Genomic DNA, 26,910 nt, shown 5'->3' on the forward strand with positions numbered 1-26,910 from the left:
TCTTTATGCTATAGTGTGACTGTAATGCCGTTGCTGCTCGGATCCACTCTTCAAAAAAAATTGAATCAGGAAATAGATTTTTAGACACGACTTCAAAATCGGAGTCTTGACATTCCTGCCTTAATGATCCCAGAGTGCTGGAACATTTGCCAGCGTGAGCCCCTGATGAAAAGGACTCATGCAGGTAAATACTTCTTTACAGGACTATAAATTGGGTGGAGGGAGTTAACCAGGATTTGGGAGGTAAAACAGCAAATGCTGATATAATAATAGTGACATACTGTACGAATAAAGAAAAAAGAAAAACAGCCACAATATGTGAGAAGGAAAGCTGAAGGAAAAGTTGATTATGCTAATAATTGCGCTACATCTCTTTAGCTACAGAGAGAGAGCTCCAGCTGGCTCTTTGCTGGCACGCCTCCTCCCACCGTTCACTCTTATTGCCCTAATGTGTGCGCGAGCGCACGACCGGCGCCTTCCTGCGACCATTGTTGGTTTTAATGTATTTTTAATTTCCCATGAAGTGACTGAAGTCCTCGGTGACCGGCACTCCATAATTGGCTGCCTGTGTGAACATCAGTCAACCTAACGAGAGCAAGAGGGAGCTTCTACTGTAGGCTGCTCCCCACACACACACACACTTGCACACGCACAGGTATGCTCTCCTGTTTGCAACTGAAAGCAGTCTGGCTGTTGTTTTGCGTGTCTTTGTGTGTCTGCTGCTTTCCTTCTCTTGAAACACACACAGGGAAGGGAAAAAGTCTCATTAACTGAGCTGCTGCTGCCATTTCCTCCACACAAGCAGTGTATGTGTGTACCTCTTAGATGTGTGTGTGTGTGTGTGTGTGTGTGTGTGTGTGTAGGCAACCAATATGATTACATGCTGCACATTAGCACAGCTGTTAGCCACGGCCTTCTTGCGGCACTGGCTAATGTACTAGCATGCTCATTACACACATATAACAAACAGCAGCGGCGGCTTTGATTTAAAGCATCTGCATCATTTCTGTGTTTTCATCACAGCAAAGAGCTTCCGGGAGACAGATTACACACACATCGCAGACGTGCTGCTACAAGGAGGCAGCGGAGGCACGGCGCTCTGGAATACGGAAAACCCGTCGAGTTTAATTGACCGCGGTCGGACGTGCGATATGCAGAAAAAGCAAGTCGATTTCTCTGCTCACGTGCGCACGCTTGAGGAAAAAACAGGCACATACGTACAGCGTGATGTCATATATATAGGATTTATTTACACTTTCTATTTACAGATTTTTGTTTCAAAATCTTCTCTGTACACATTTATTTTTTAAATTCAACACCTGCTACTCCTGTCACCCACATGCTCTAGTATTATTTGATTTTTTTTTCTGGAGACAAAACACATGAGGGAGGATTTTTCTTTTTTCCTTCAGTTTGGTTTTCATAGACAGATTTTACTCTAAGAGAAATGAAAGCAGCTGGAAATGTTACTTAAGGACGCACTCCTGAAGATGCTCCAAAGAGTGTTTGAAGTTTGCCGTGTGTGTGTGTGTGTGTGTGTGTGTGTGTGTGTGTGTGTGTGTGTGTGTGTGTGTGTGTGTGTGTGTGTGTGTGTGTGTGTGTGTGTGGGCTAATAGAAAAAAGGGGTTTCAACCTGATGCCGCTGAGACATTCATCTCCATGGAGATATGTTTGTGTGTGTGTGTGTGTTGAGAGTCAAACTTCAGATTGCAACTGAATTTGCTCCTGTGTTTGTTTGTTAATTTCACCTCTCTTCGCAGAAGTGTGTGTAGGCAGCTGACTCTTATTAAAGGGAAAACACTGCATATAGCATAACAGCAGAAACGGAGGGGGGCTCAAACCTACCTACTCTCTGCCTTTGACACACACACACACACACACACACACACACACATATATTGACAGACACTGCAGCGGCTTTCGACCCCCACATTTGTTGTTATCTTGGAGCATCGGTGTTCACCACCAACATTGCTTTTACCCCTTACAGTGTTCATATCCATATGAATGTGTGCAATAAGGCAGTTTAATGTTGTGAGAAGTCAGGTTATGGGTAATAAATGGGACAAATATTGACTGCTCGCTCACCCCTGCCCAACCTTATTGACTGCTGCTGTGCCTGTCAAGCTTTGCAATCGTGATTAAAAAATGTAACACTCAAACTCAGAAGTGGCTTCAGTGGCGTCAGTTTTCTAACTTAAATAACAACGTACAGATCACATAAGCAAATATCATCTCCAGTAACTATGCTAAAAAAAAAAACACACACTTTAAAACATTTGGTAGTGAGCAGACCGACTCAATTAAGAGTCGGTCTGCTCTGATGAGTGCAACTCGTCTGCAATGTGCATCTTTGCAATAGGGGACTTGTCTCAGTTGGTTGGCAACTGGTTGCATTCTGGTTGTAAAGTGGTAGCAGACTGATTCTTATTTTTTTATCATGTTTTTGACAGACCAAGTTGCTTTGAACATGGCAACTAACTGCATGTGGATGCAGACTTGGCCCCTGTCTTTGAAGCAACCATTTCAAAAGCCACGAGACTGCAGGTTCATAACACATGGTTGGGATGATTTTGGTCTGTTTGACTGACTGGCGATTCTGGAGTGGCAATTCACCCAAATTTCATAAAGCTGCTAACTGCGGACGCCAAACTGTTTAAATGCTGAGTAGCACTACAGCCACAGCCCATTCACTGCATGTTCTTTCAGCATGTGCAGGAATGCAAAGCTTGACAAGCCTCTTAAGGGATGGGGAGGGTTTAGGGATGGGTTATTGGTTATTTTATTATGGCATAAATGCCCAGAGTGTAATTCAACAGCTCGTGCTGGTGGTTTCTGTAGTCAAAATAATATTTCCTTTGATTTTATTACTAATTAAAAATGACTTCATATTGCTTGCACAAATTTAAAACCTAAAAAAAAACCAAACGAAACAAAAAAAAAAAATCATCTGTGGTCAAAAAACACAATCAGGGTGTTTGTCTCGTGTCTCCAGAGTCAGGCACAACTTTACAGGCATGTAAACGTAAACATATGTAGGCATTTAAAAAAATAAAACCTAAATGAAAAAGACAAATTTAAAATGCTGACTGAAAGAATATATCTCATACAAAAAAAGGGAGGGGACTTTTTAGACTTTTAAATTAAGTGCAGTTTTTCCTTGTCAGAGAGCATGGGAGATGAGGGGCTTGTGAAACTGGTGCAGATTGGGTAAAAAAAAAAAAAAAAAAGCCCAAACCCTCAACATGTGATCAAAGACTGACAGCTCTCACTGAAAAAAGGGACTGAACTTCCAAAGAAACACAACACCCTCCCTTCCCCTCTCTCCTTCCATCTTCCCTTCACACACCCGCCTTTTTCGGCTCGGGTGACAATAATGGATCCTGGCGGAGTTGCGACAGGAGGATCCAAACGTTAACAGCTTTGTGTTATGTCATGAATGTCTGATTACCCCCCCACCACCACCACCTAACATCACACCAATATGGTGCTACTGACTTTGCGTAAGACATCCCATGTGCTCTATAAGAACAAAGCAACGTGTGAACGACTAATGTAAGGCGGAGAGTTGTGTGTGCAAAAACAAGAAGCAGGTTGTATAACTTATTTATGCAAACGCTTTTTAATTAAAGGGCGTGATGAATCGTTGTCACCTGCTAAGCTTGTCAACTTCCTATTATATTCACAGAGTTCAGTAAGCACCGTGCTGACGCCTGATTACAGGGTACTTACAAACAGCATTATAGAGGCAATGGGATGGATGGTCATAAGCAAAGAAACAGCTTTGTAATTATTTATTTACTTATTTATGTATTGGTACGTTTTTAGGATAATCCCGATGATCTGCGTGCAGAGCTTCTACATAAATAAATTACGAGAGCCGAAATAGATCAAGCGTGTGTAATTGCATTTTAAAATTGCAAGACTTCCATTAAGTTGGAGCCTCCAAATAAACCCTTCTAGTTTCACGTGTTTATATGGAAATACATCTTTTAAGCTCAGGCCCCGCCTTGCTGGTGATCTCTAAACAGTCCAATCCATATTTTATATATTCTGGGCGGAAAACTTAAAAACAAAAGGTCCCCAAACCGTGTCGATTGTGCCCTTTCGGAATTTAGCTTCAACTTCAGATCTGGCCTGTCACCCACCCAGACCAATGTGAATCTGAGTTATTCTTTCTTTATGTCTGCTAACGCCTCATTATGTGTATAACCGTGTAATAACAATGCGTGTTCTGAGGTAGTCTTACATTCACAAAGAAGGAGAAGTTGATAATAAGACGTGGCCCTTCACATGCGGCAGGTCTGAGGAGCAAAAAAAGAAAAAAAGAACCCTAACAAGTGGGACTAGGTAGCGTTCTCCCTCCTAATGGCTTCTTATGTTCTTTGATGTTGATCTGTGTATGTGACTCCTGTTCTGCAGCCTCCTGCCACTGTTTGCGTTACATTCAAACAACGAGACGCTGCAGTGATGAGACTGGACAATGAGGGTTTAAAGCTGGTGTGTGATTGGCTTAATGGAAGGAAGTACACATGCCTCCTCTCACTGACTGACAAAGTGTCTTGCTTCAAAAGTCTTGGAAGGGTCACGAAGAAAAACAATCTGTGGGGGGGAGGGGCAAGTAAAGTATCTAGTGCAATGCCCTTTGACATCTTTCTTTGTCTTTGCAAACTGAAAAGGAAAAAGATCACATTTTGCCTCAGGGAACAAAAAAAATCAACTATGTATTACCATGGTTATGGAAATAATTAGCAGAAAGAGGCATTTTTCGGAGCCAGACCGCAGGCGGTGCTGAGCAACAGCTCCTGGTTTTGCATCGGGCCTTAGGTTGATCTCCCAGCTGTCAGCTTGCAGTGATAAAGAACAGGACTCTGCACTGCTCAGAGCTAATCAGAGAACACAATAATCATTAAAAAAAAAAAAAAAAGGCTCCACATCAACATGTTAGAATGCTACACCGCACATCCTCGCAGTCATTGGTTGATTCAAAAATCTCTTAGTAGCTGAAAGGCCCACCGGCCAATAAGGGAAAAGGAGGTTAAGAAAAGGGAGCTCCTTCCTGTGTGGGAATAGAGGCCTTTGAGTTCAGTAGACCACTTTGGGGGGAGTAAAGGAGGAACACAGGGAGCCCCCTCCCCCGCCCCTTGCTTATCATCTCTTGTAGTGGTTGGGCGCATCAGCGAAGGCAAACTTCAACCTGTAGGCTTCAGCCAGCAGTACGCTCACTTCCTCGTTGCCCCAGTGCATCGTGGGAAGGTTCTGTAAGAGGATCATCAGGCCCTGATGAAAGAAACAAAGACATTATTTAGACGCAAAACCGCAAGATGCATGACGACAAGATCTAATCAATCTAATCAGCTTCAGAGAGAAAAAAGATTTAAAAAGTAAAACTCAAACACTGGAGAGTGTGTGTAGGGGCCAAAGGAAAATATTGATGCAAGAGGAAAGGCAAAGATAAATGTGTAAAAGAGGCTAGAGGAGGACATGAGGAAAGAAAAAAGGGAAATCACAATCTGTGGGCAGCAGCTGATGAATTTTTATACTGTCGGCTATTATATCCACACAAAACTAGGGATTTTTCAAGCTCAGCAGCGTGGTTTCAGGTCAGAATCACGCTCGTACATTGATTCCTCTGTACCTGACAAGGAACCAATTTGGGGGGTCGAGGTGCTGTACTTATTATAAATGAGAGTGGAAGCACTACTTCTGTCTCACAGTAATGTAAGACAAAGCTGGTACATGGTTAGGCAATCAATGAGAGAGAATAAGAGAGAAAAAGAGTCTGGGCTCTTTGCTTCACTTAAGGACAGAACTTTAGAATCCATCATCTTGTAATTATATTCAGAAAATAAAACTTTCTGTATCCCAATTTGGATTTATGCCTTTTCCAGAGATGGTAGGACCTCACCGTCATCTTATAGGACCTAAATAATAATAATAATAAAATTCTTTTAAAAGTTGAACAATATCCATCAGTCAAAAACTGAAATAAATCAAAAAGGTGGCTCTCCTGGCTTTTAAACAACAAACAGGCAGGGAGACGAACAAGAAATGCTAATAAATGACCTTGTAAGGTGGCATAATGTGAACATGTAGCCAGCTTAACCACCAGGGCAAAGCGGCAATTGCACTTTACCAAAAAAGTCAAAAATCACACTCTCTCTCACGCACATACACAAATGCCCTCACCAAACAGAAGTGGATTTGGCCATCTGCTGATAGCCAAATATTCATCCCGTTGGCCAGCTCACACGTGAACGTGGTCTGCTTTGTTCTCCGGCCAACTCTCAGTCAGTTGTAAATGTGCTTGCTCCAGTTTAGCTGCTCTCTGGGTCACCTTTTCATCTAGCAGGTGAAAAGGTGACCTAGTTGTACTTCTTCTCTGGAACTCAAGCAAGACCCAGCAAAGAACTCTAGACGAGCTCTTCCTTTGGCAAAGGAAAAACAAGTAGAGCCAATACAGCTGCACCACTTCCCTCGACCTGGTACGCACTGCGTTTGATAAAAGGTCTGCCAGGATTACGAGCTTTTAATTTGTGTAGATCTGGCTAATGTCAGAAGCTGGGTGCAATGTTTTAATTAAATGCCTTGGCTTGTTGTCTGCCTTTTATATATATTCATATATTTTTTTGGCATTTTCAGCCTTTTCTTGAAAGTCGAATACAGCGCAGACAGGAAAGCAGGAAGGGAGAGGAATGATACACAAAATGACCTGATGTGGACTTGAGTCCGGGGTCCTGTAGTGGCCTTAAGCATACAAGATTCCCTCTCCACCAGGTAACTTATACATAGATGCCTCGTGTATGGTGTCCGCTCAGTTTGTTCCCCTTAATCGGATCCAAAGGACATAGGAAACACAATGATGTGCAAAGGCCACTGATCAGATGTGATAAACATAACCACATAAAGAATGCACAGAAAAGCTGGGAAGTACAAATCTTTGGGGTGCATGGACTCAGGAATCAGGGACTGGCTAAAAAGGAGAGAAACCATCAAAAACGCTCAAAATCCAGCATCTGTGGAAGTATGGATCTCTGCACATGGATGTGACTTGCACATCTATGAAGGCATCATTAATGCTTGATGATAAAAACATCCTCTGGTGCAACATAGACAGGGAAGCTCATCTTAGTGAGAGAAAGCCAAACCATACACCACATATTCCAGCAGCATTGCTAAAGAGAATTGCCCTGCGTGTGCATCATGAACATTTCTGTCCAGAATGCTGCTGCAGGTTACTGACAAAGCAGTCCTGCACTGGCTCCCCATGCATTACAGAATACACTAAATGTGAAAGTGTTCGCATTTAGAGCCTTAAACAGTCTTACATCTGCATATGTGGTCAATGTGCTGAATACATACATTCCCCCAAGATCCTTTCGTAATCCTGATATCAAAATGGGGAGGGCGGGTCACACCTATGCTGTCATCGCGCTACGACTCTGGAATAACCTCCAAATGACCTCAGGAAAGCGTCAGCTACGACTGTCTTTAAGACGTTTTAGAAATGTGCTAATCTGAACTGCTGTTGGAGGGCAGGCTGCTGTGTTATTTTATGTAAAGACTGTAAATGTGGGTAGAGAAAATTCTAAGAACCCATTTATTTTTATTGGAAACGACTTTGGTTTCAAACATAAAACTTATTTACTTACATAAATTTCAAAATGAGAGGTCTGCTCAGTTCAATTATTGATTGTTTCTTTGTTTAGCTTTTAAATAACACAATGTTTCCATGATCATCTTTCACTCAAATCTTTATATTAAGTCTTTCTGTTCTGCTTTTCATTTTCATTTTACCATCTTTAAAAAAAGTGTACAGGTACACCAAACCCAGTATAATAATTAGTGTATTTAGACAGATAACACCAAGATGCACACTTGCGGTTCTGGTTTGCACAAGGTACTGTAGCAGACAGGCACAGTTACACTTGCTTTTGTGTGTGTGCGTGTGACACAGATGTTATTAACTCAGTCAAAGTGGTTTAATAACAGCTGTGAGACGGAAACAGAAAAAAGGGGTCCAGGGTATGGTGTGAGAGGGAAAGAGAGAAAAAAAAATCAGGAAAGAAAGAATAAAATGTCAAGTACAATTCAGTGGAGCTTGAGCCTTTCCCCAGATTCCTGTTTTGTACATTACTGGGTAAGTAAGGAGACAGACAACAGCGACACACACTCGCACACACACATGCAAGAGTTCAATCTCACCGACTAATGCCTCTCTCTCAAAGGGGAATGAGACTGGTTAGCAGTGAGACAGAGCGATTGTGTGTGTGTGTGTGTGTGTCTGCATGCTACGGATCAGTGTCCCATGAGCTTTCATCATCAAGGCTGAAATCATTGCCGTGACAACAGGGTTTACAACCAATCACGCTGCTGATAATCACATCGAAGGACAAATCACGTTGGGACTGTGGTGTCTACACTCATCTGAGTCCTAAGCAGTTCGCTGCTATCCGAGAGGATGTGACCCTGTTACAAAAAGGATTCGAAGACGCTTTCAAATACCGAAACCTAATCGCGTCGCAATCGTGGTTTTAACCATTACGCTGCGGACGCGTCGATGTGCTCCTGCATCTTCACGCTGATCTTTCTACGACTACTGAGAAAGTCAAACTATACAAAACTTTAAGTGGGGATATTTACTACAGCAAGGCACTTTGTATTAGTTTACCCTCCTACGTATTAAATTGAAGGTGTTTGGCTCCATTAATTTTTTTTCCCAACCTCGCTCGGTTTTAATGAGGCGGTGAGACGACCCCGGTGACTTTTCACCAAAAATCATTTGTATTCTGAGCGAGGGAGGGGGGTGGGGGGGAAGCACATGCTTTCTTCAACTAATTAAGCTCCAAGCTGCCATCCTGGCTAGATATTTTCTGAGATCAGGCTTTCGCTTCACCCCGGTCTTCTGAATAAGTTATAGGTGAAGTCAGCTAAATACCAGTTTTGACATTCAGCTGATGTAGAAATATGTTTTTCCAGGAGACTAGCTGCAGATTACTTTATTGACTGACTTTGATGAACCTGAGGCCCTTGGAATGCGTTAAAACCTTGCCGGAGTTTCTCAAAAGGGAAAAAAAATAATAATACAAATTTTCACAGGTACCGAGCGAGCGCTGATAAAAATGTTAACAAATTCGGCCTCTAGTGTTGTTAAACATGAAACAGGATGTTCAGTTCAGGATCAGATTTCCTCTAAAGTACTGCTCCATATCTCTAACATCAAAATCCACACGCTTGTTAATTCTACAGGGACGGGGAGGGGGTGGCCCTCACTGTAATAGCTGCACCTTTGAGAGGAGGGCCTGGACGTTGACTTTGAAAGGTTGACCTACTGACTTCCCCCTTGGTTCAGAAAGACACAGTCCTCTGAAGTATTTTCACTCAGAGGGATGGAGCGGGAGACAGAAAAAAGAGAGAGCGAGCGGAAGGAAGAGTAAGAGTGGAAGAAAGCCTGATCAGAATTCAGCTTGCCTCTCTCTCATCTGTATTCAATAGAGCATCACTATCAGCTCTCTCCTTTCATCGCTCATGCTCTCTCTCGAGTTCACGTTCACACACACAAGTTGGAAATCCGCAAAATTTGCTCACAGCCAGCAGAGTGTTATTCCTTCTTAGGACAAATCATATAAAATAAAAGAAAAATTAAATGAATTGTTTTGACCTGGAGATGTCCTGCTCAATATCTGTCTAATAAGTTAAACCAATAACAAGTTGTTGTTTTTTTAATATAAACAGAACAAAAAAGAAGAGCAAATAACTAAACATTTATTTTATTTTATTTAATACCACAGCCAATTCACTGGACTGCAAACGTACCTATAAGCACAGTAGTTTTGGGGGTGAGACACCACGCACCTCCCCTACTGCACCTCAAAGCCTCAGGCTCTTTTACAAAAAGAAAAACTCCCTGGGGACTTGCAACACTCTTGATGTTGTAGCCAAGATTTTTCCTGGATATTATTCAGCAAAAGCACAATCTGCAATCAGTTATGACTTACTGGTGGCCTCGGTGTCGCGAGGCTACCTATTGTTATTACCCCAGTTTAACCTGGAGAAATTCCCAAAGGCTGAAGCAACAAGGTTTATTGTCACAGAGGAAGTAAATTCATGACGGCTGAAAAGGACTCAACATCTTTACAGCAGAAATGAAGCAGGGAGAAAATCTGTCAAGGATGAAGAGCTTTAAAAAAAATGTCTTGAAGATGCTGTCAGTAAAAAAAAAAAATATATATATATATATTAACCACTTCCAAGAGCCTGACAGGAGAGTGAGGATGTAACTGACAGACAAGCTAAACAAGCGTGGGCTTTACATATTATCGTATTTCATGCTTCAGTTATGAGAGAGAAAATTCATGATAAGCATGAGTCTTTCCAAATCTGGGCCAATATGCTATTATTGATAATGACAGGTTTGTAAATGGCCAACTTTATTTTAAAGTCCTCCATTACTCAAAAATATGTTTTGATTATTTTCACTTCACTTGGACGTTGGACCTTCACTATGTCGAGTGATATACTGTATATGCAGACTCGGACACCAGGAGTCTGCTTAAACAATAAAGAGGAAAAGTTCACTGGGCTGCGTTGGTTTCAAAGTGTGTAGGTGTGGAATGATTCCGTGTCTAAAGGGATCCATGCTCCAAAGTAAGTAGTAAGGACCAGTTGTGGAAACTTGAAACGTCCATTGTACATAAACATGAAGTCATGTGGTTGTTTGATACTCATATACGTGTACCAGTCACATTATTGGGTAATAATCAGCAGGTTTAACTGCTGGTTGACACCAATCAGCAACTCATGCATGCATTTAGGCAAATAGACATTGATCAAGCAACCTGTTGAACTTCAGAGTGGGGAAGAAATGCGATTTAAGTGATTCTGAATGTGGAATGGTTGTTGATACCAGACAGGCTGGTCTGAGTGTTTCAAAAGCTGTGGATATACTGGGATTTCCCCACACTACCACCTCTATAGTCTACAGAGAATGAGCTGACAAAAGAGAACATATCCAGTGAGAAGGTCTGCCTTATTGATGCCAAAGGCAAAATCAAAAGTCAAAATAATCACTTGTTGCATACAAAATAATGAAGAAGAGCATCTACAAACACAACGTGTATCAAAAGACTACGCTGGACTCCACTCCTATTGGTTAAGAACATCAAACTAAGGCTACAATTTGCACAGGCTCAACAGAAGATTGGAAAAATGTTACCTGATCAACCAATTCTTGACTTCTGCTGTGACATTTGGAGGGTAGGCTCAGAATTTAGTGTAAAAACAACTAAAAGCACGGATCCATCCGGCTGTTTGTAATCGGTTCATGCTGGTGGGGGTTCAATAATGGGGGGATATTTTACTGGCACATGGACACATGTTAATATGGACCAAGGAATGTTTCCCGCACCTTGTTTAATCTGTCCAATGAAGAAAGTAGTTCTGCAGGCGAAAGGTTGTCCAGCCTGGTACTAGCAAGATCCAGCTAAGAAAATGTGTAATAAATGCAAATTCTTATCAAGGACCTACTGATGTTAACAAAAAAGGTTTGTCAGTTTTCAGTGATGTTCATGATATAAAGCTTGTTTTTAAAGCTCTAAAACACTTCAAAATCCCTACAATGGCTAGAGACTCGTAGAAAACATCTTCGTCACACATTTTGACCTCCACAGAGATAAAGAAGTAGCATGAATGAAATTAACCATGTGCTACAGCATTTTTATAAACAACCACAGGCACTAATGGTTATGCTAGAGGAGGACCAACCGCCGTCTAATCAAGTGCTGCTTTGAGCGTTATAGCCAATAGACCATACACGCTACATACACATAAGCGCGCTCATGCGTGCTCGGCCACACAAGCAGACACCCATAGTGACTGAGGAGCTTCATTAAGAGCATATTTCTGCATGGTAACCATCTGCTGGCTATCACTTGTGTTGAGCTAATGACTCTAATACTGTTTAATTGCATACATCTCGCTGTCAGGGGGGAATACTGCACTCACTCCACTCTACACAGGTGGTAACACTCCACACTGAGAGGCCACCAGTGTTAGTGTGAAGGAGTGAGTCTTTGCTGGAATCCATGAAATGCAGCATTCATGCTTTAAGTATATAAAAGAAAAATGCATATCGATGAATGTGTATTTGTTACAGTCCGTATAAAAAAGGAATCAGCAAATGATAAACTAAATATATAAAATTTTACATTTTAGTTCATTTACTTTGGCAAAGCTAATTTTCTCAACACTGTTTAACCTCTTAACAGAGGGCAGTAATGACAGTTTAAGCCCTCAGTTTTTGGGTAGAGTAAAATGGTTTAGAAACCAATTGATTATAGGATGTCCTCACAAATGTAGCCAAACAAACATTTGTGTGTATGTGTAGGTAGATATGCTGTTAATGTCGCTAGCGCTATGTGTGGGTGCATGTGGTTGTTCAGGCATGAATATCCATTTATCCCACAATACTAACAAAGACATTGATTCACCATTACAGTATACTGTATGCTACAAAAAAGGCAATTAGCTCTCCATCTCCTACGCTTGGCAAGGCTTAAAGTGGTTAATGGCTATTGATACTGAGGGGAAAGCAGCTTGTCAATAGAGCCGTGCTAAGGCTCTTTCTTTAAAAAGAGAATGGGATAACATAATGGTTGAACAGACAGCCAAGGCCACTGTCAAGTAAATTGTACTAGCTATGTGTATAGTCAATGTTTTGACCTGGATCTGACTGTGTGGGGAGATGAGTCCATCCATCCATCTAATTGAGTCCATCACAATCCTTATTCTCATCTAAAGAGCTGCACGTGTTTGATTTTAAGACCTTGAAAGGCACGAGCTGCCGACTCAGCCAGTCTTCAATAACCTGCAAAGCTGGGCAGACAATCGTGAACACGAGCACCTAAATTATGTATACATGTGAGTCACAGATGATTATTAGTTAAAAGAGCTGAGGCCTCAAACAGAGAGAAATATTACACTAGATACTATTTATCAGTGGTAGTCACACACACATACATACATACTGACAAACATGCAATTAAATCACTTCCTGTGAACCAAATAGTCAATTTACAGGCAGAAGATGAGATGGTGGTAAATGAAGTGGATGCAATGGCTTCCAAAACTTGCAATCCTTTCTGCTGTGTCAACTACAGCTGCCAGCAGCAAGCGGCTAAAGCCGTGGAGAAATTAATGGAGGAGAGATGACAGGTGTGGTACGCACATACACATATCAATAGACGCGCATTTGAGGCTAAAAGCACCAATTTTTGGCTGTAACTGCTGTGTTTCTGTGACATGTATCAACCCACCTCCAACCAACACATCTACATGAACGTTACGCAGAAAGTGCAGTTGCACACACATCCTGTCACCTACATGCACAAACACTCCAGGTTGCTGTTGGTGGTAATGGTGTTTTGCAGCACCCTGAGGTGTAATAGGCCTAGGCAGTGCTCTGTCGGGGCCATTAGCTTGCTGTAGTTCATATAATTACACAAAATGGGCACTCTGGCAAACAGTGGGTACTAATGTAGGAGTGGGGCACCGTAGCATGCACAGGTAAGAGCCGACACAGGATGGCACAGCCAAGCTGCACTTAGCAGGATGTGATGTTGTCTCTATGGGTAATTTGTTCATTTATTATGGCAACAAAACGGCCAAAGTAAATGTTGATGGGAGTTTTTTTTATTGATGCACTGTCACCACTGATCAGCACAATGCCATAATTATCAAACAGGTGTATTTACTATTTATAGACTGGTGATCTGCTAAGACTGGTTCCTGAGCAAGAATGGCTAGGCTAACTGTTAACATGCACCAAAATCAATTCGCAAAAAAGACAAAAACCTGAAAGCTTGATCCTTCATAACATTCTCAGGTTCTATTTCAGTGCAGCAGAGCTCCTTAACACAAACAGCTCTGATTATGACGGAAGCCCCACCTACCTATTGTTCAAACCTACTGTTTGCAAGGTGCAGCCAATCAGAAGAAAGCTGGCTTAAAGGAGGGGTGGTGGTGGGATTTTAATTTTGACCTGTTAATCACATCAGTCTTCTTTTTCATTAAGCAGAATGCTGGCCGGTGTGTAAAAATAAGTCAGTTGTTTGGTGGTGGCTATGGCGGAGCTTCCACAGATTCAGTAACATTAGCAAGTGGTGGAGGCCAGCAGGTGGATGAGGGAAAGGGGAGGCAAGAGGAGAGACCCGAGGCGGCCGCCGGTGTCAGGTGAACTTAACTTCAGGTAAGAAGCTATGACCTGCAGTCTATCTGGGTCAGATATAAACCAAGTTTAGGTGGAGTTTATTTTCGTTGCGCTGACTTTTTACAGTCCGTTACAATAACTCGTACTGCGTACTAGCTAGCATGACGGAGTTTATATACAGCTGTGTGGTGCTATGATGTTACTGAGAGTGAACTTTATTTTATTCATAAAGTTAGTTAGTAGAGCTGCCAACCGTCCTGTAAAAAACGGAATGGTCTCGTATTCAGAGAAAATATCACGCGTTTCGTATTGAGCTGAAAAGGAACACAGTTTGTCCCGAACTTCAGCTACAATGAAAAAGACACAAAGCCGGAGTTAATTTGTCGTTACACTGCAGCTGCCTCTTCTTCTCTCATCCTCTCACCCTCTCTCTCTCCTGATTCTACTTCAATCATGAAACTGATCAATGATCAGCTGATCGTCTCACTTGTTTATTTATCTCCCACTTTGCACCAGAAAGAGGAAACCAGCTGATGTTGCGCTAAACAACAGCAGCACGTTTAAGCTTGATCAGCTGTTGTTAGAATTTATTTAATATTAATTTCTAGTATCAGCTGATGTTTGCTGGAGCCAAAGCTGTAAAGCTGCTGGTCATGATATCGGTTTGGATATGTGGTGAGAGGGAAACATGAAGATGAAACCAGGAGATGTCCTTACTGAATCATCAGAGCTGAACAGGTGATGGAGAAACAGGTTTACCTTTTAGGTGACATGAATGAGTTGAAGGGAAGTTATGAACTGTTTCTGAGAGACAAATAACGCCAGGATCCTTTTTTATGCAGCTGACAGCTGGTAACTGTGCATGGGGGGTCTTGCTAAGTTTTGACAGGGGGGCAGGTAGGGCATTAACAGGGAAAGGGGGGCACAAAGAAATGCTTTCTTATTCTCATTAAAATTGTCTGGCTGTTATTAAATAATTATCTGAAGCTTACAACCAAAGTTTTTATCTGATGTAAAATGTATAGCAATCATACATATACCAATAAGACAGTGTACATCACTGTCACATTGCAGAGGCCTTGTTGACAGTATTTGGCTCTACATATCTGTGTGAGCAGATTTTCTTTCACATGAGTGTCCTCAGGTAGCCGTCTGAATGCTGGACACTCGGAGACCTGTGTCTCTGAGTGGGAGACCAAAGATCACATTAACATGTGTATTAACAAACATGCCATATTGGCTCAGTTTACTTTTCTTATCACTGTTGTGAGGAGACCATAAATAGCATTTGTATTTTCTGTTGTACAGTTCATTTGCTGTTATGGAGTTCTTGTTATGGATAACAAGTGTCTGTTTTTTGTTTCAAAATAGCTGATAACTATTCGCTGATAGCTGCCGACATCTGGGAACAAATATAATTCTATAAAGTGGTTCTATATAGTGTGTAACTGTTCATATAGAGCGTTACTAAATTTATTGCTAATGCAATCATATAGCACATTGACTTCTGAGGAAATTTTAGATGGCACTCATCATCAGAAAGATTGCCTACCCCTGGTCTATCTTAACCCTTTAAAGCCGGTGACGTAACTATTTTTAAATCCCGGTAGAACTGCAACCTACGTGGTTGCAGTTCTACCGGGATTTAAAAATAGTTAGCGCAATAATTTTTTTTGCATATGAAACTGGAGGAGTTGTACTTGCATCTGATGCCATCAGCTTGTCCTCGGTCACAGTTTCCTTCCACATATAGCTTTGCAAAAACCGCATAAAAAGCACTTGCAGCAACAAAACATAATATTCCAGAAACATGCTTTGCCGATCCTATCAGCTGTTTGTAACACTTCCTACTTCCATCAGCACGAACTATTGCATGTCTGCCATGTCCTGCCTGAAACCGGAAGTGACGTCATTTTGCAGAAATGTAGTTGTTTTTTTTTTTTAACATAAGGGCCTCATGAGCCCATACTTGTGTTTTTAAAAGTTATGTTTGACTTTATGACTTTCTGTATCGTTTCTGGGATGCTTAGGACTCATATTGCACTGCTAGAAATAGTTTATTTTGATGCATATGCTGGGTTTTTTTGCAAATTTGCATTATAATATTTATTTTCGTTTTTCCTGCAGTATATGAAAATTGGTGTATTTCAAAAATAAAACTATGAAGACACTTAAAATAAATTTCCTGTGGTGGGAAACTATTTTGTGCAACTTTTTTGTATTTACAGTTTTGAGGGATAAACCTCAAAACTGTAAAATATATGTTAAAAAAATAAAAACGATTTTAAATTTTTTTGTAGTTTATTGCACTTTTCTGCAATTTATGTAATTACTATGCACTTAATGCATACATATTATTAAAATTTGGGCTATAATGGTTGTATTGATGTATATCAACTTGAAATGCTCCCAAAAATGGCACTACAGAATGTAAAAAGCTCTGGCGGACTTGGTTCTATGGTAGGTCTTAAATGGTTAACAAACGTAAGAAATCTGCTTTGCTCATTTATGTGCTTCTGGAGTCACAAAAGCCCAAAAAAATATTTTGAAGAGGTTAAATATGCCAAGATAATTCAACAATTACTAATATATCTGCTGAGCAGTAGATCAAGACTAGACTACAGAACCGAAAACAAAATAAACAAGCTCATAAAAGGTGCTTTTTAATGCATTATGAATAAAATACATACATTTATATCTCGAGGAGACAGTGGATCTGGCCAGCACCTTTGGTGATTTAAATACTGCGGGGGAGTGAATGGGATTAAAGAATGAGAAAATGGCAGACTGCTTGAGAGCTTTCAGTACACATGGAACTACAAGTGTGGGTGTTCTCATTTATCATTTGGATACTCCAGCCTCACAGTAAAGACCTGTTTTAATGGCTTTGATAAGTACAATAAAAAAGCGTGTATGGACACTCTGTTAGGACAAAAATGCCTTTGCTTTCCACAGTTAAGTTATAGGGAGCTAGCTTTGCATCCATTTGGTATCAGTCAATGCCAACCCAATGACAAGTTCATAACCTTTGGAACAATCCCGCCAGAAGCAATTTAAGCGGTGAAACAGTTGTCTCTCCTTTTGTGCATTGAAGCATTTACAGTGATATTTCCCCTCGATTTTCAGCGAGTGCAATATCAAAGTACATAAGCACTCAATATTTAACCATTTGGCCCTGCTCCATATCAACAATTATCAACTAAATTCTAGCAAAACTGTTTCGCTGTCACACTTTCAAACAAGAAATGCATGAAACCAACAACTGAAATACATTTCTATCGCATATATGAGCCCAATATGTAACACGTGGATGCCCCGTGAACTCTACTACAATAAATCAAACAAAAGCAAAACTGGAGACTAAACAGTTTATCTCAAACCATCAGCAAGTTCAGAAAGGTTAATGCCCTCCTAATCACGAGTTCGAGATCCATGAGAAAAACCCCGGAGCAGAAGTGCGTTGGTGATCGCTTTGACTGCATAGAAGGGTATTTGAATTTAAAATTCAATATTTATGTCTCAGTTCATGACCCACAGCGTTCCTCAAAAACTCTTTTCTTCTCTTAGTCTTAAAAATCTATTTCTCCCTCTCCTGCTGCTGTTGCACTCTGTTTATTCCTCACGAGCAGGTCGATATAGCTGTTTATTTGGCATTTTTGTGTCTTAACTGAGTTGAGAAGGGGACATGCAGTTAGCTTACAGGCTGACAGAGCAACTCCTGTTTTTTATTATCTCAGGGCAAAAAAGGGAAAAAGCTGTAAACTTCCCATTACTATTGTGCTTATTTGGGAATAAACCTCATCAGATGATAATTTTGGTAATGGTACTCAAAGAGCAAACTAATCACCCAATTCATGACTATTTTCACTTGATAAATGATTTCCTGGCAAAGGCTAACTTGGACCAATCAACAGAACAACACCACACCTAAATTAGAAAGCTAATACACAAATGCATTTGTGAACACGTTTTTCGCGCAAATATACACTTCCTTACTTCAAGTCTACTCAATACCATGCCGTGATTGATGACTGACTTTCCAAGCAGCTTTGGTCATCAAAATCGTACAGCAAATTAATTCACAGTACAAGCCGGCACGAGTTAGCCTGAAAGCAAACTTTGGCTGTCAATGATGGAAAGCGTGTAGGCGTAAGAAAAGCCATAAGAAAAGGATGTCACGGAGTAAACGGGAGGATGGGGTGGAGGGTTACACAATTACTTCCACCATATAAGCTCTGAGTTTTCCGGTCCTTTATTCCTCTCCTCTTGTTTTGGCACGAATAGATTCATATGCCAAATTGGACGCAGCACTCAATCAGCAAGGTGATTATTAAAAGCTGTTTACTGGAGGTGGCCTTGTCTCACTTTCGACACTATTGACTACAGTGTCATCAATCAGAGCAGCTACAAACCCCTGTGAGCGTTTGCTGACGCAAACCAAGTTTGGGAAGAAAGTTCAGGAAGAGAAAATGAGAAGGTCTTTGTTGTGATAAATGGGTGAAAAGTATGGAATTAATGATCAGAGGTGGGACCGGCTTCTGTACGCGAAATTGCAAGGTGTTGATCTTGACAGCAACTCATGTACACATATGCAAGCAAAGACAAAAAAAAAAGAAAAGTTAATCAGGACAACAAACTTTAAGCTTGAGAAATGGGCAAGAAAAAGAACTTTTTACCACATGGCACCTTAAAATAACATCCATAAAACTATTCTTTTCTTTCTAGTAGAGGACTCGTTGGATCACACTGTTCACAACATACTGCAGCGTTTGTGTTGACAGAATAAAACATCTAGAGTGACCAGATGTCCTGATTAAATCATCAGAGTTCCAATTTGTCCTGGCGTCTCGACAGGGACACACTTTGTTCTGATAATTAGACTGAATGGATTTTTGGAGTTTTCTTCTTGCAAAGGAGACCTCTGTGAATTGTGTCACAGAGTAAAATAATTGCATTATTATTTAGAAATGGGTGGTGCAGATAAGCACTCTAAATAGGGAAAAGGCTTGTTTCTCTTCTCTTTTATAAAGACCAGTGGCAGGGTAAGCTTTTTGTCCTGACAACAGTCTATTTACATATATTCTATATTACAACACAAGAGTGGTGCACTTGCCCGTTTTTGCAATGTATTTATGTTATATTGGGATTTTTGTTTTCTGCTCATAGTCCAGGAAAAAAACTAAAAGGATCTTATACAAGGTTTTGCTCCTTGCGCCCTGTGACAGTGATTGAAATAGCGCTGACATTTCCAGAACACTCTGGTTCCTTTGGAGTACCCCTTCTTTCCGTGATTGTCAAGGCTGGCTAACCCAAGGCGTTCTCCACACGTAACTGATCTGAGGACAGCAGCTGACATTTACAAAGGTCCACAGTTTTTTCACACACCATTAATTAAAGTGAGAAAATATCTTTTTCTCCCTCTTTGGCTCTTCCACCTCTCACTTCCGTCACGACCGATCTCCTCGGTGCCTTGTTGAAAAAACTGTAATCGTTTACACAGAACTAAAAGCTTTGTACTCACACAAACGCTTGGCCTCATGTTAACAATCACAAGGATCGAGCATCCTCAGGATAGAGACTATTCAGCAGTCCTTACTAATATAAATCTCAAGGTAACAATTTTAGATGGCCATGGTCAGTTTAGTTGCATACACTGTATATAATGATGCCCTGATGCATGATTAACAGAAGTTGTTGAAAACACATAGAGCTGGAGATTGACACTTTGCATGCGCTGATCATAAATATGAATGTCACTCCCATATTGAGCTTACAATAAAGTCTTTGAACTGTTATTTTAGGTGAAAGCATTGCACAACATACAGCTTTAAGAAAAAAGAAACTCAAGAGTTTAGTTTTAATTTATTTGGGCTGCTCTGAAATCAACTCGGGGTCAATACTATATGCACAAGGTGAGAAATGTACATACACCCTGTGAGATGATTAATTCAGCAGAGCTGAAAGTTACAAAATGTCTTTAACTTGTCAAGGCCAAGGGCAGTAAACTTTCTGTTGGTAATCATGACTGAGTATAGCCTGTAGCTTCTCTGCGTGCCACTGCAAACCTTTTTTGTAATGCCATATATGGATGTGCCATTCTGTAGTAGCTGGATTACCTGTGCTACCTGAATGGGCTGCAGGGACTGTCTCATCCTACCAGTAGTGAAAAGGACACAAACTAAAGACCAAACTAGAGGAAAACCAGGCAGGAGCGAGGAAGTAGAAGGGAGCGAGTGATAGTGTGTGGCCGTTATCCACAAACCCATTCCTTTTTTGGGGGTTGCCTTTCCAGTGTACCTGCTGTCACTTTTATTTGCATCAAAGCAGGTGAACTGGATTCACAGTGGTTTAAGGTTCGTAACTGGAGAGACAGATATCCCTAAAGTTGAACATACTTTGTGTTATATTGTGGTGATCAAGTGTTGGCTTAATTTTACAGAGGAGATAAAGCTTGGTTAATCCTGACCACGTGAAAAAAGTTGGGGGTGGGGGGTGGACTGGAAAAATAAAAGGTAAAGCTTCAGATGTTTAAACACAATTTCCAGAGGTATGTGGCAAATCAAGTCCAAGAACGCTGTATTAAACTTTTAAGCATGTCATCTTTCTCTAGTACTTGTTTTCTACCAGAGAAGGCGTAACATTGTTTGTAACAATAAAGTTGGCAGACAATCTCAAAATCCTTTAGCATAATCTCCAATCATCAGTGTAAACCTGGACACAAGGAAGGTTAACAAAGTTTCGACCTCAAATCCATCAAAAATATATTTAACAGTTAAAAGTCAGTTTTGCCCCAGAAAGCAACCATTTTAACTGAAAAACTAATTGGAGGCGAGACCATAAGATTCATGTTCATCACCAGAACATGTAAACATTTGACTGCAAGTGTACATTATGCAGTAGAAACAAAAAACAGGAGTACATCATTAGTGAATATGAGTTGGTATTAAAGTCCAAACAAGAAGCAGCATCAAACTGAATTTATGGCTAGTGGTCATTGCTCATTTTCAAAATATCACAAACAAAGCACGGTTACATGGTTCTTACATGTGAATCTTAAGGGACTTGTGAATACTAGTCAAACTTGCAGGCCACAGTCAAGTCTTAGAAACAAAAGAGGAGAGGCTTTTTATTGTCACTTAGGAGTTCTGCAGTGGCAATGTTAGCGTCTGCAGGCATTACAGACTAATGGGAATGTGCTGACTGTGCTGGCCTTTCCTATAAACAGCAGTGCAAACACATACCTGCATTATATCCCCCTGCTTGCCCATTACTGTGCGTACAGTATGTGGGTGTGTGCTTCAAAGTGGTCGCATGCTAGTAGACTCACAAATGTGTGAATGAAATAGTATTGTGTGAGAGAGAACAGCTTTTGTGCTTGTTTATGTTGTCATGTCTATGGGCGTGTGACTCTGAGTGACAGAGGGAAAAAGAATCCGTGGAAATGTGCGTGCACCAACTTATCCATGCAGCCCAGGCCGGCAGTTTGCGGTAGTGTGCTAGCTGAGGTGGAACGGTGAAAGGCAGATTGCTTAGGGAGTGCCATACTCCTGCTTTTCATTTTGCAGCTTAACCAATCCAATCCCACAACCAAGAGAGGAGATTCACAGCTACTCTCCCTACTATGTTTGATAACAATGCATGAATTATCCTTTTAAATTACTTTGTGCATGCGTTTTTTAATTAAAACTATTAAAGTGAATCAGTCATTCGCGGTCCCTCTGAGGACCCTGAGAATGTAACTCGCCAGCAGTTTGTCATACGCCGCTGCTCCTCACATTCTACATTTAACATTAAAGTCAATTAGCTCACGTTTTTTTCCACAGCTAGTGACTACACTGCAGTGACTGGGCAGAATTAGAGAACTCAGTATATCACCAGAATAAACAGAAGAACAAAGTTGAGGCTTTTCGAGTATTCGATCTAGGACAAAAACGTTATCCATAGATTTTCAAGAGCATATCGTTTTCCACCTGAACAAAGCTCAAATCAATCAAAACAATTTAGAACTGTGAGCTGAACAAGCTGTTAATGTTGTACTGTTCTAACTAGCTGCTACAAGTGAACTTTCCCTCCAGGCCTGGGGAAATTGGAGAAGCAATTCAGTGTAATAATGAGCAGATTGATTGAAACTGGTTGGAAACCTTTATTATACCGCTGCAAGCGTGTGTTACGTGTTTGCATGCATGTTGTAGCAGACAATATAAGGAGGAGACGTCTCCCTTAAAGAATGTTAAATAGGAATGGAAAAGAGAGTTGAGTAATGCCAGAGATGCTGATCTGAGGCAAACAACATCCCCACTGGGACAAGCATGAAATAAACATGTTGTTGCACTGAGATGGGCTTATTACAAGTTCTCAAAAGTTTGAACAGCGTGGTGACAGAGATATGTAAAGATGTGGACTTATTGTTTTCATTGGTTTAATGAATCTCTAACTGGAATTGCTGTGGTGCCATGAGCCAGAGGTGTCAATTGGAAGAAGGGTATTAAGCCAGCACCGACTGACTCCTCGCAGACATGGAAAGAAACTCTGAAGACGACAGGCTTTATTTAAAAAACTTTTTAAGAATTTAATTCCTTGAGATACATTTTACAAATTTTACAAATGAAAACCTCTTTGCCCCATTTTTGCTCAAGCTGAACAATAATTTGGGCTTTTAGGCAGCAGCAAAAGTGTAACACTGCAAAAGGGGCTGCGCCACATTTGAATCACAAGATAAAAAGGAAAACGTCTTTGTGAAAATGAATACAGAACAATTTTGTCTCCAATATCTGGTTTTCATAATTGCTGGAAGACAAAAATGAAACTGAAAACAAAATTTGATTAATCGCGCAGCCCTACTAGAATCCTTCTACTATTTATGTTGTAAAAGATAAAGTTCAATGAAGCGAGAGAAAAAGACGATAGCGAGAAAAAGAATAAATGCCAGAGAGATAAATGGCGAAAGAACGAAAGCCAGAATGAAATAAAGAGACCAGGAAAAAGAGAAATACGAAGCTGAGACTCAAAGAAATAAAAAGTGGCAAAAAAAAAAAACAGAGAAGTTAGGAATTAGTAAGAGAAAGAAAAGACTAACCGAGATTGTGAGAAAGATTGGAAGAGAAGGAAAAGCAGGCTTGAGAGGAGAGGGATGTGAGGGTTGCTGGATAAAGCATGTGGAGATAAGGTCTGTTCAACAGGCCCTTAAGAACCTGGCAGGTCCACGTTTAAACTCTAAGGCTCAGCGGATCAGAGGCAGAAATCTCTTGGAATTAAACCACTAAAGCTGAGAGAAGAAGAAATCTTTACTTATCTTTCCACACAGACACTAATCTGTATCAAAAAACTTGGTAAATTGAATTAGCAAATGAGAGAAAACAAACCATCCCCCCCCCCCTTAAGGCAATATGCCTGTCAAAGGCCGTAAACAAAAGTAAAGGTTTGTATATTTTCATGTAAAACTTTCTGTAATTTTAACTCAAATCCACAATTTCAATATATTCGTGATATATAAATATATATATATATAAATAAATATGCATCCAGTCCGTAACATAAACAAACTGATACACACAGACAAACACACAGAGGACATCTGTGTTCCATTACGTACCGACAACAACTTCCCGTGAAGACATAAACAAATAGATGATGAGAGCTCATTTGTTGTGCACTGGGTGGGGGAAAATGTCAGGATGACATTTGGCTGTAGCTATTTATGAGTATGTGTGTTGTTTCTCGTGTGTATCTGTGGGTGACTGAGTACCTACTGTAGCTATAAAATCAAAATATATCAAGGAAAAGGAGGAAAATATAATCTAAAATATAGTTCAATCAATGTGGGATGTGCTGGACAAACAAGCCAGATCTGTGGAGATCCCCCCATTAAATAACTTACAGGATGTCATGCTAACATGCCAACAATCCCAACAATCCCCTAATGACACAAAAGGTTAGCAAGGACTTTGTGTGTGCATAGTCTCAAACTGCAGAAACCCATTAAAAAAAAAAAACTAGAACCACCTTAAGTTCTATCTGAATTGGACTCCAACAAGAAGTACCAGTTTATTTAAGCTCGATATGAAGAATACTAAAGGACAGACGAGTCAGTCAGTGTCTCATCTTCAGACTCTGATAGCCTCCAGTGTCTCACTGAGTGGATGAACCATCTTTAACCCTTTAGAGCCGATCGGAGCGGGAACGCTCTGTTATGCGTAACTATTTTTAAATCCCGGTAGCACTGCAACCACGTAAGCTAGCGCAAAAATTTTTTTTGCATATGAAACCGGAGGAGTTGTACTTACATATTGTGCCATCAGCTTGTCCTAGGTCACGGTTTCCTTCCACATAAAGCTTTGCAAAAACTGCATAAAAAGCGCTTGCAGGAACAAAAACATAATATTCCAGAAACACGCTTTGCCGGTCCGATCAGCAGTTCAAAACACTTCCTACGTTGGAATAGACGTCAGCGCGAACTTTTGCATTTCCGCCATTACCTGGCCGAAACCGGAAGTGACGTCATTTTCGCGGAAATGTAGTCTTTTTTGCGATCAGGGCCTCAGGGCCTATACTGCTCTTTTTAAAAGTTATCTTTGACTTTATGACTTTCTGTGTTGTTTCTGGGATGCTTAGGACTCATATTGCACTGCTGGAAATAGTTTATTTTGATGCATATGCTGCTTTTTTGCAAATTTGCAGTATAATATTTATTTTCGTTTTTCCTGCAGTGTATAAAAATTGGTGTATTTTAAAAATAAAACTATGAAGACACTCAAAATAAATTTCCTGTGGTGGGAAACTATTTTGTGCAACTTTTTTGTATTTACAGTTTTGAGGGATAAGCCTCTTAAATTTCTCTAACTACAAATATATGTTAAAAAATCAAAAACGATTTTAAATTTTTTTGTAGTTTATTGCACTTTTTTGCAATTTATGTAATTACTATGCACTTAATGAATACATATTATTAAAATCTGGGCTATAATGGTTGTATTGATGTACATCAACTTGAAATGCTCCCAAAAATGGCTCCACAGCATGTAAAAATATAATATAAGCTCTGGCGGACTTGGTTCTATGGTAGGTCTTAAAGGGTTAATCAACTGGCCTCCACCTAAAGCACACATTTTTCAGAACTGTAACCAACTCGTGCGACTTTTGAAGACTTCTTCACATTTATTACGTGATGAAACAGGAGGCACAGAAAAGATGGTTTGAGGTCATGACCGTCAAATATCAAGAACACAAGTAAAGCCATTTGATTGCTGCTTGTATTCATTTCAGATGTACTTTTGTCACTCTTTTCATTCTATATAACCAACTGAGGGGCTCTGAAGTCAAACGGACCTGTGTAGGACCTCTGAAGTACTACGAGTCACTTCTTTTAGCAAATAAAAACTATGTTATTAGCTGATCAGCTGATATCCACTCAGTACTGAGCTGTGCTACATCAGTCATCCAATGAGATTAGCCATAATTCAGAAATACGAGTAAAAATATACCTCTTTAACATAGATAACACAGTTTACATATTTTCCAACCAAGAGGCAGCTGTGCTTTCAGTGTTTTTGGAAACCAGATACTGCAGTCCTTTTGTTTATTGGCTTCATTCTGAAATGTATTGCCTCAAGCCTCAAGTGCCTGCAAGCTGCAAACCAAAGCAGGCTCGGCTTTAATTAATCATCCGTAAGACTGGTCTAAATAAAACTGTCTCAGGAACAACAAGAGGAAAGTGTGCAACAACGTATTTATGGTCTCGGTGCAAAAACTTCTCTCCTCCGTGGCTCTAAAATTGCATCTGTTCTTACTCTCCCATTAAGATTCTCTCGTTCCTCAAAACCTCACATTTCTTTGTCTTTTTCATGAGAACAGACTGTTTGCCCTTGTTTGCCACTGCATCGGCCGCATGCAAAACCAGTCAGAAAGTCACACTTTAAAGTTGGAAGTGTAAATATGTGTCTGTGCATGCATTCATGTGTACAATACAAAATCAAATCAAATACACACACATGCACTTAAAGCACATTTAAGACAAAAAGTTATAATGTAAACACTGTGCAAGCTTAAAAGAGTGTGTATTTTTGAGCTTCACATAGTGGTTAGAAGAGAAACTCACACCTAGCGACGACACTTATGCAGGCACAAGCATTACAAAGTGTCCATCTGTCCAATCCTAACACTTGTGTTTAGCAAAGCAGATCTGCTCAGCTGTCTGGACAGTCAAAGCAGCTTGTGAGCATCTTATATCCTCCATGTCAATGTTATCTCAAGTATCACGTAAGATTACTTCTCAGTCTCATCCTCCTCCTTATGATGTTTTTTATATTTCTGACTTGTGAACACAGAAGTGAGAGGACTCAGAGGACTACAAGACATCAACAATAAACAAGAGAGAAAGGTCAGAGATAAGATAAGAAAAGAGCAGAGAAAGTAGAGGGAAATGTTAAAAAGAAGAAAAATAGAGAACAGAGCACTGAGAAAAACCCAAACGGATAAGTTAGAAGAATACAACAAGACAGAGAATCAGAGAGAGCTGCCAACGAGCAGAGATGAGGTTTATATGTGACGATGCTAGAATGTGTTGCTACCGTTAAGAAGGCAAGTCCCCCCAGTGAGCTGGCAACCAAAGTCACCTTCTGGCAGCTGTCTACTGTCATCTACTAATGCACTCACAACGACTTTTGAACCTCGCAGTTAATGACCAGGGAAGTAATGGAGAGGGATGT

General features: G+C 40.5%; 1 protein-coding gene across 3 annotated transcripts in view; it reads right to left on the bottom strand.

The window, feature by feature from the left end:
- Positions 1-1,144: 1,144 nt before the first annotated feature.
- Positions 1,145-26,910, bottom strand: part of tbc1d22a (TBC1 domain family, member 22a) — a 164,953-nt gene continuing 139,187 nt past the window's right edge. For 2 of the 3 annotated variants that reach the window (XM_086268938.1, XM_086268939.1), the window contains one exon: positions 1,145-5,280. In XM_086268938.1, coding sequence (XP_086125064.1) covers positions 5,152-5,280 — 129 coding nt within the window. In that variant the 3' untranslated portion in view covers positions 1,145-5,151. The remainder of the gene's footprint in view (positions 5,281-26,910) is intronic. The other variant, XM_086268937.1, reaches the window with a different exon arrangement.

The sequence above is a fragment of the Aulonocara sp. 'chitande type north' Nkhata Bay genome, linkage group LG17, assembly GCF_057382095.1.
Source record: "Aulonocara sp. 'chitande type north' Nkhata Bay isolate Kocher_YH1m ecotype deep benthic linkage group LG17, A_spYH_male_GT1.1, whole genome shotgun sequence".
Classification (NCBI taxonomy): domain Eukaryota; kingdom Metazoa; phylum Chordata; class Actinopteri; order Cichliformes; family Cichlidae; genus Aulonocara; species Aulonocara sp. 'chitande type north' Nkhata Bay.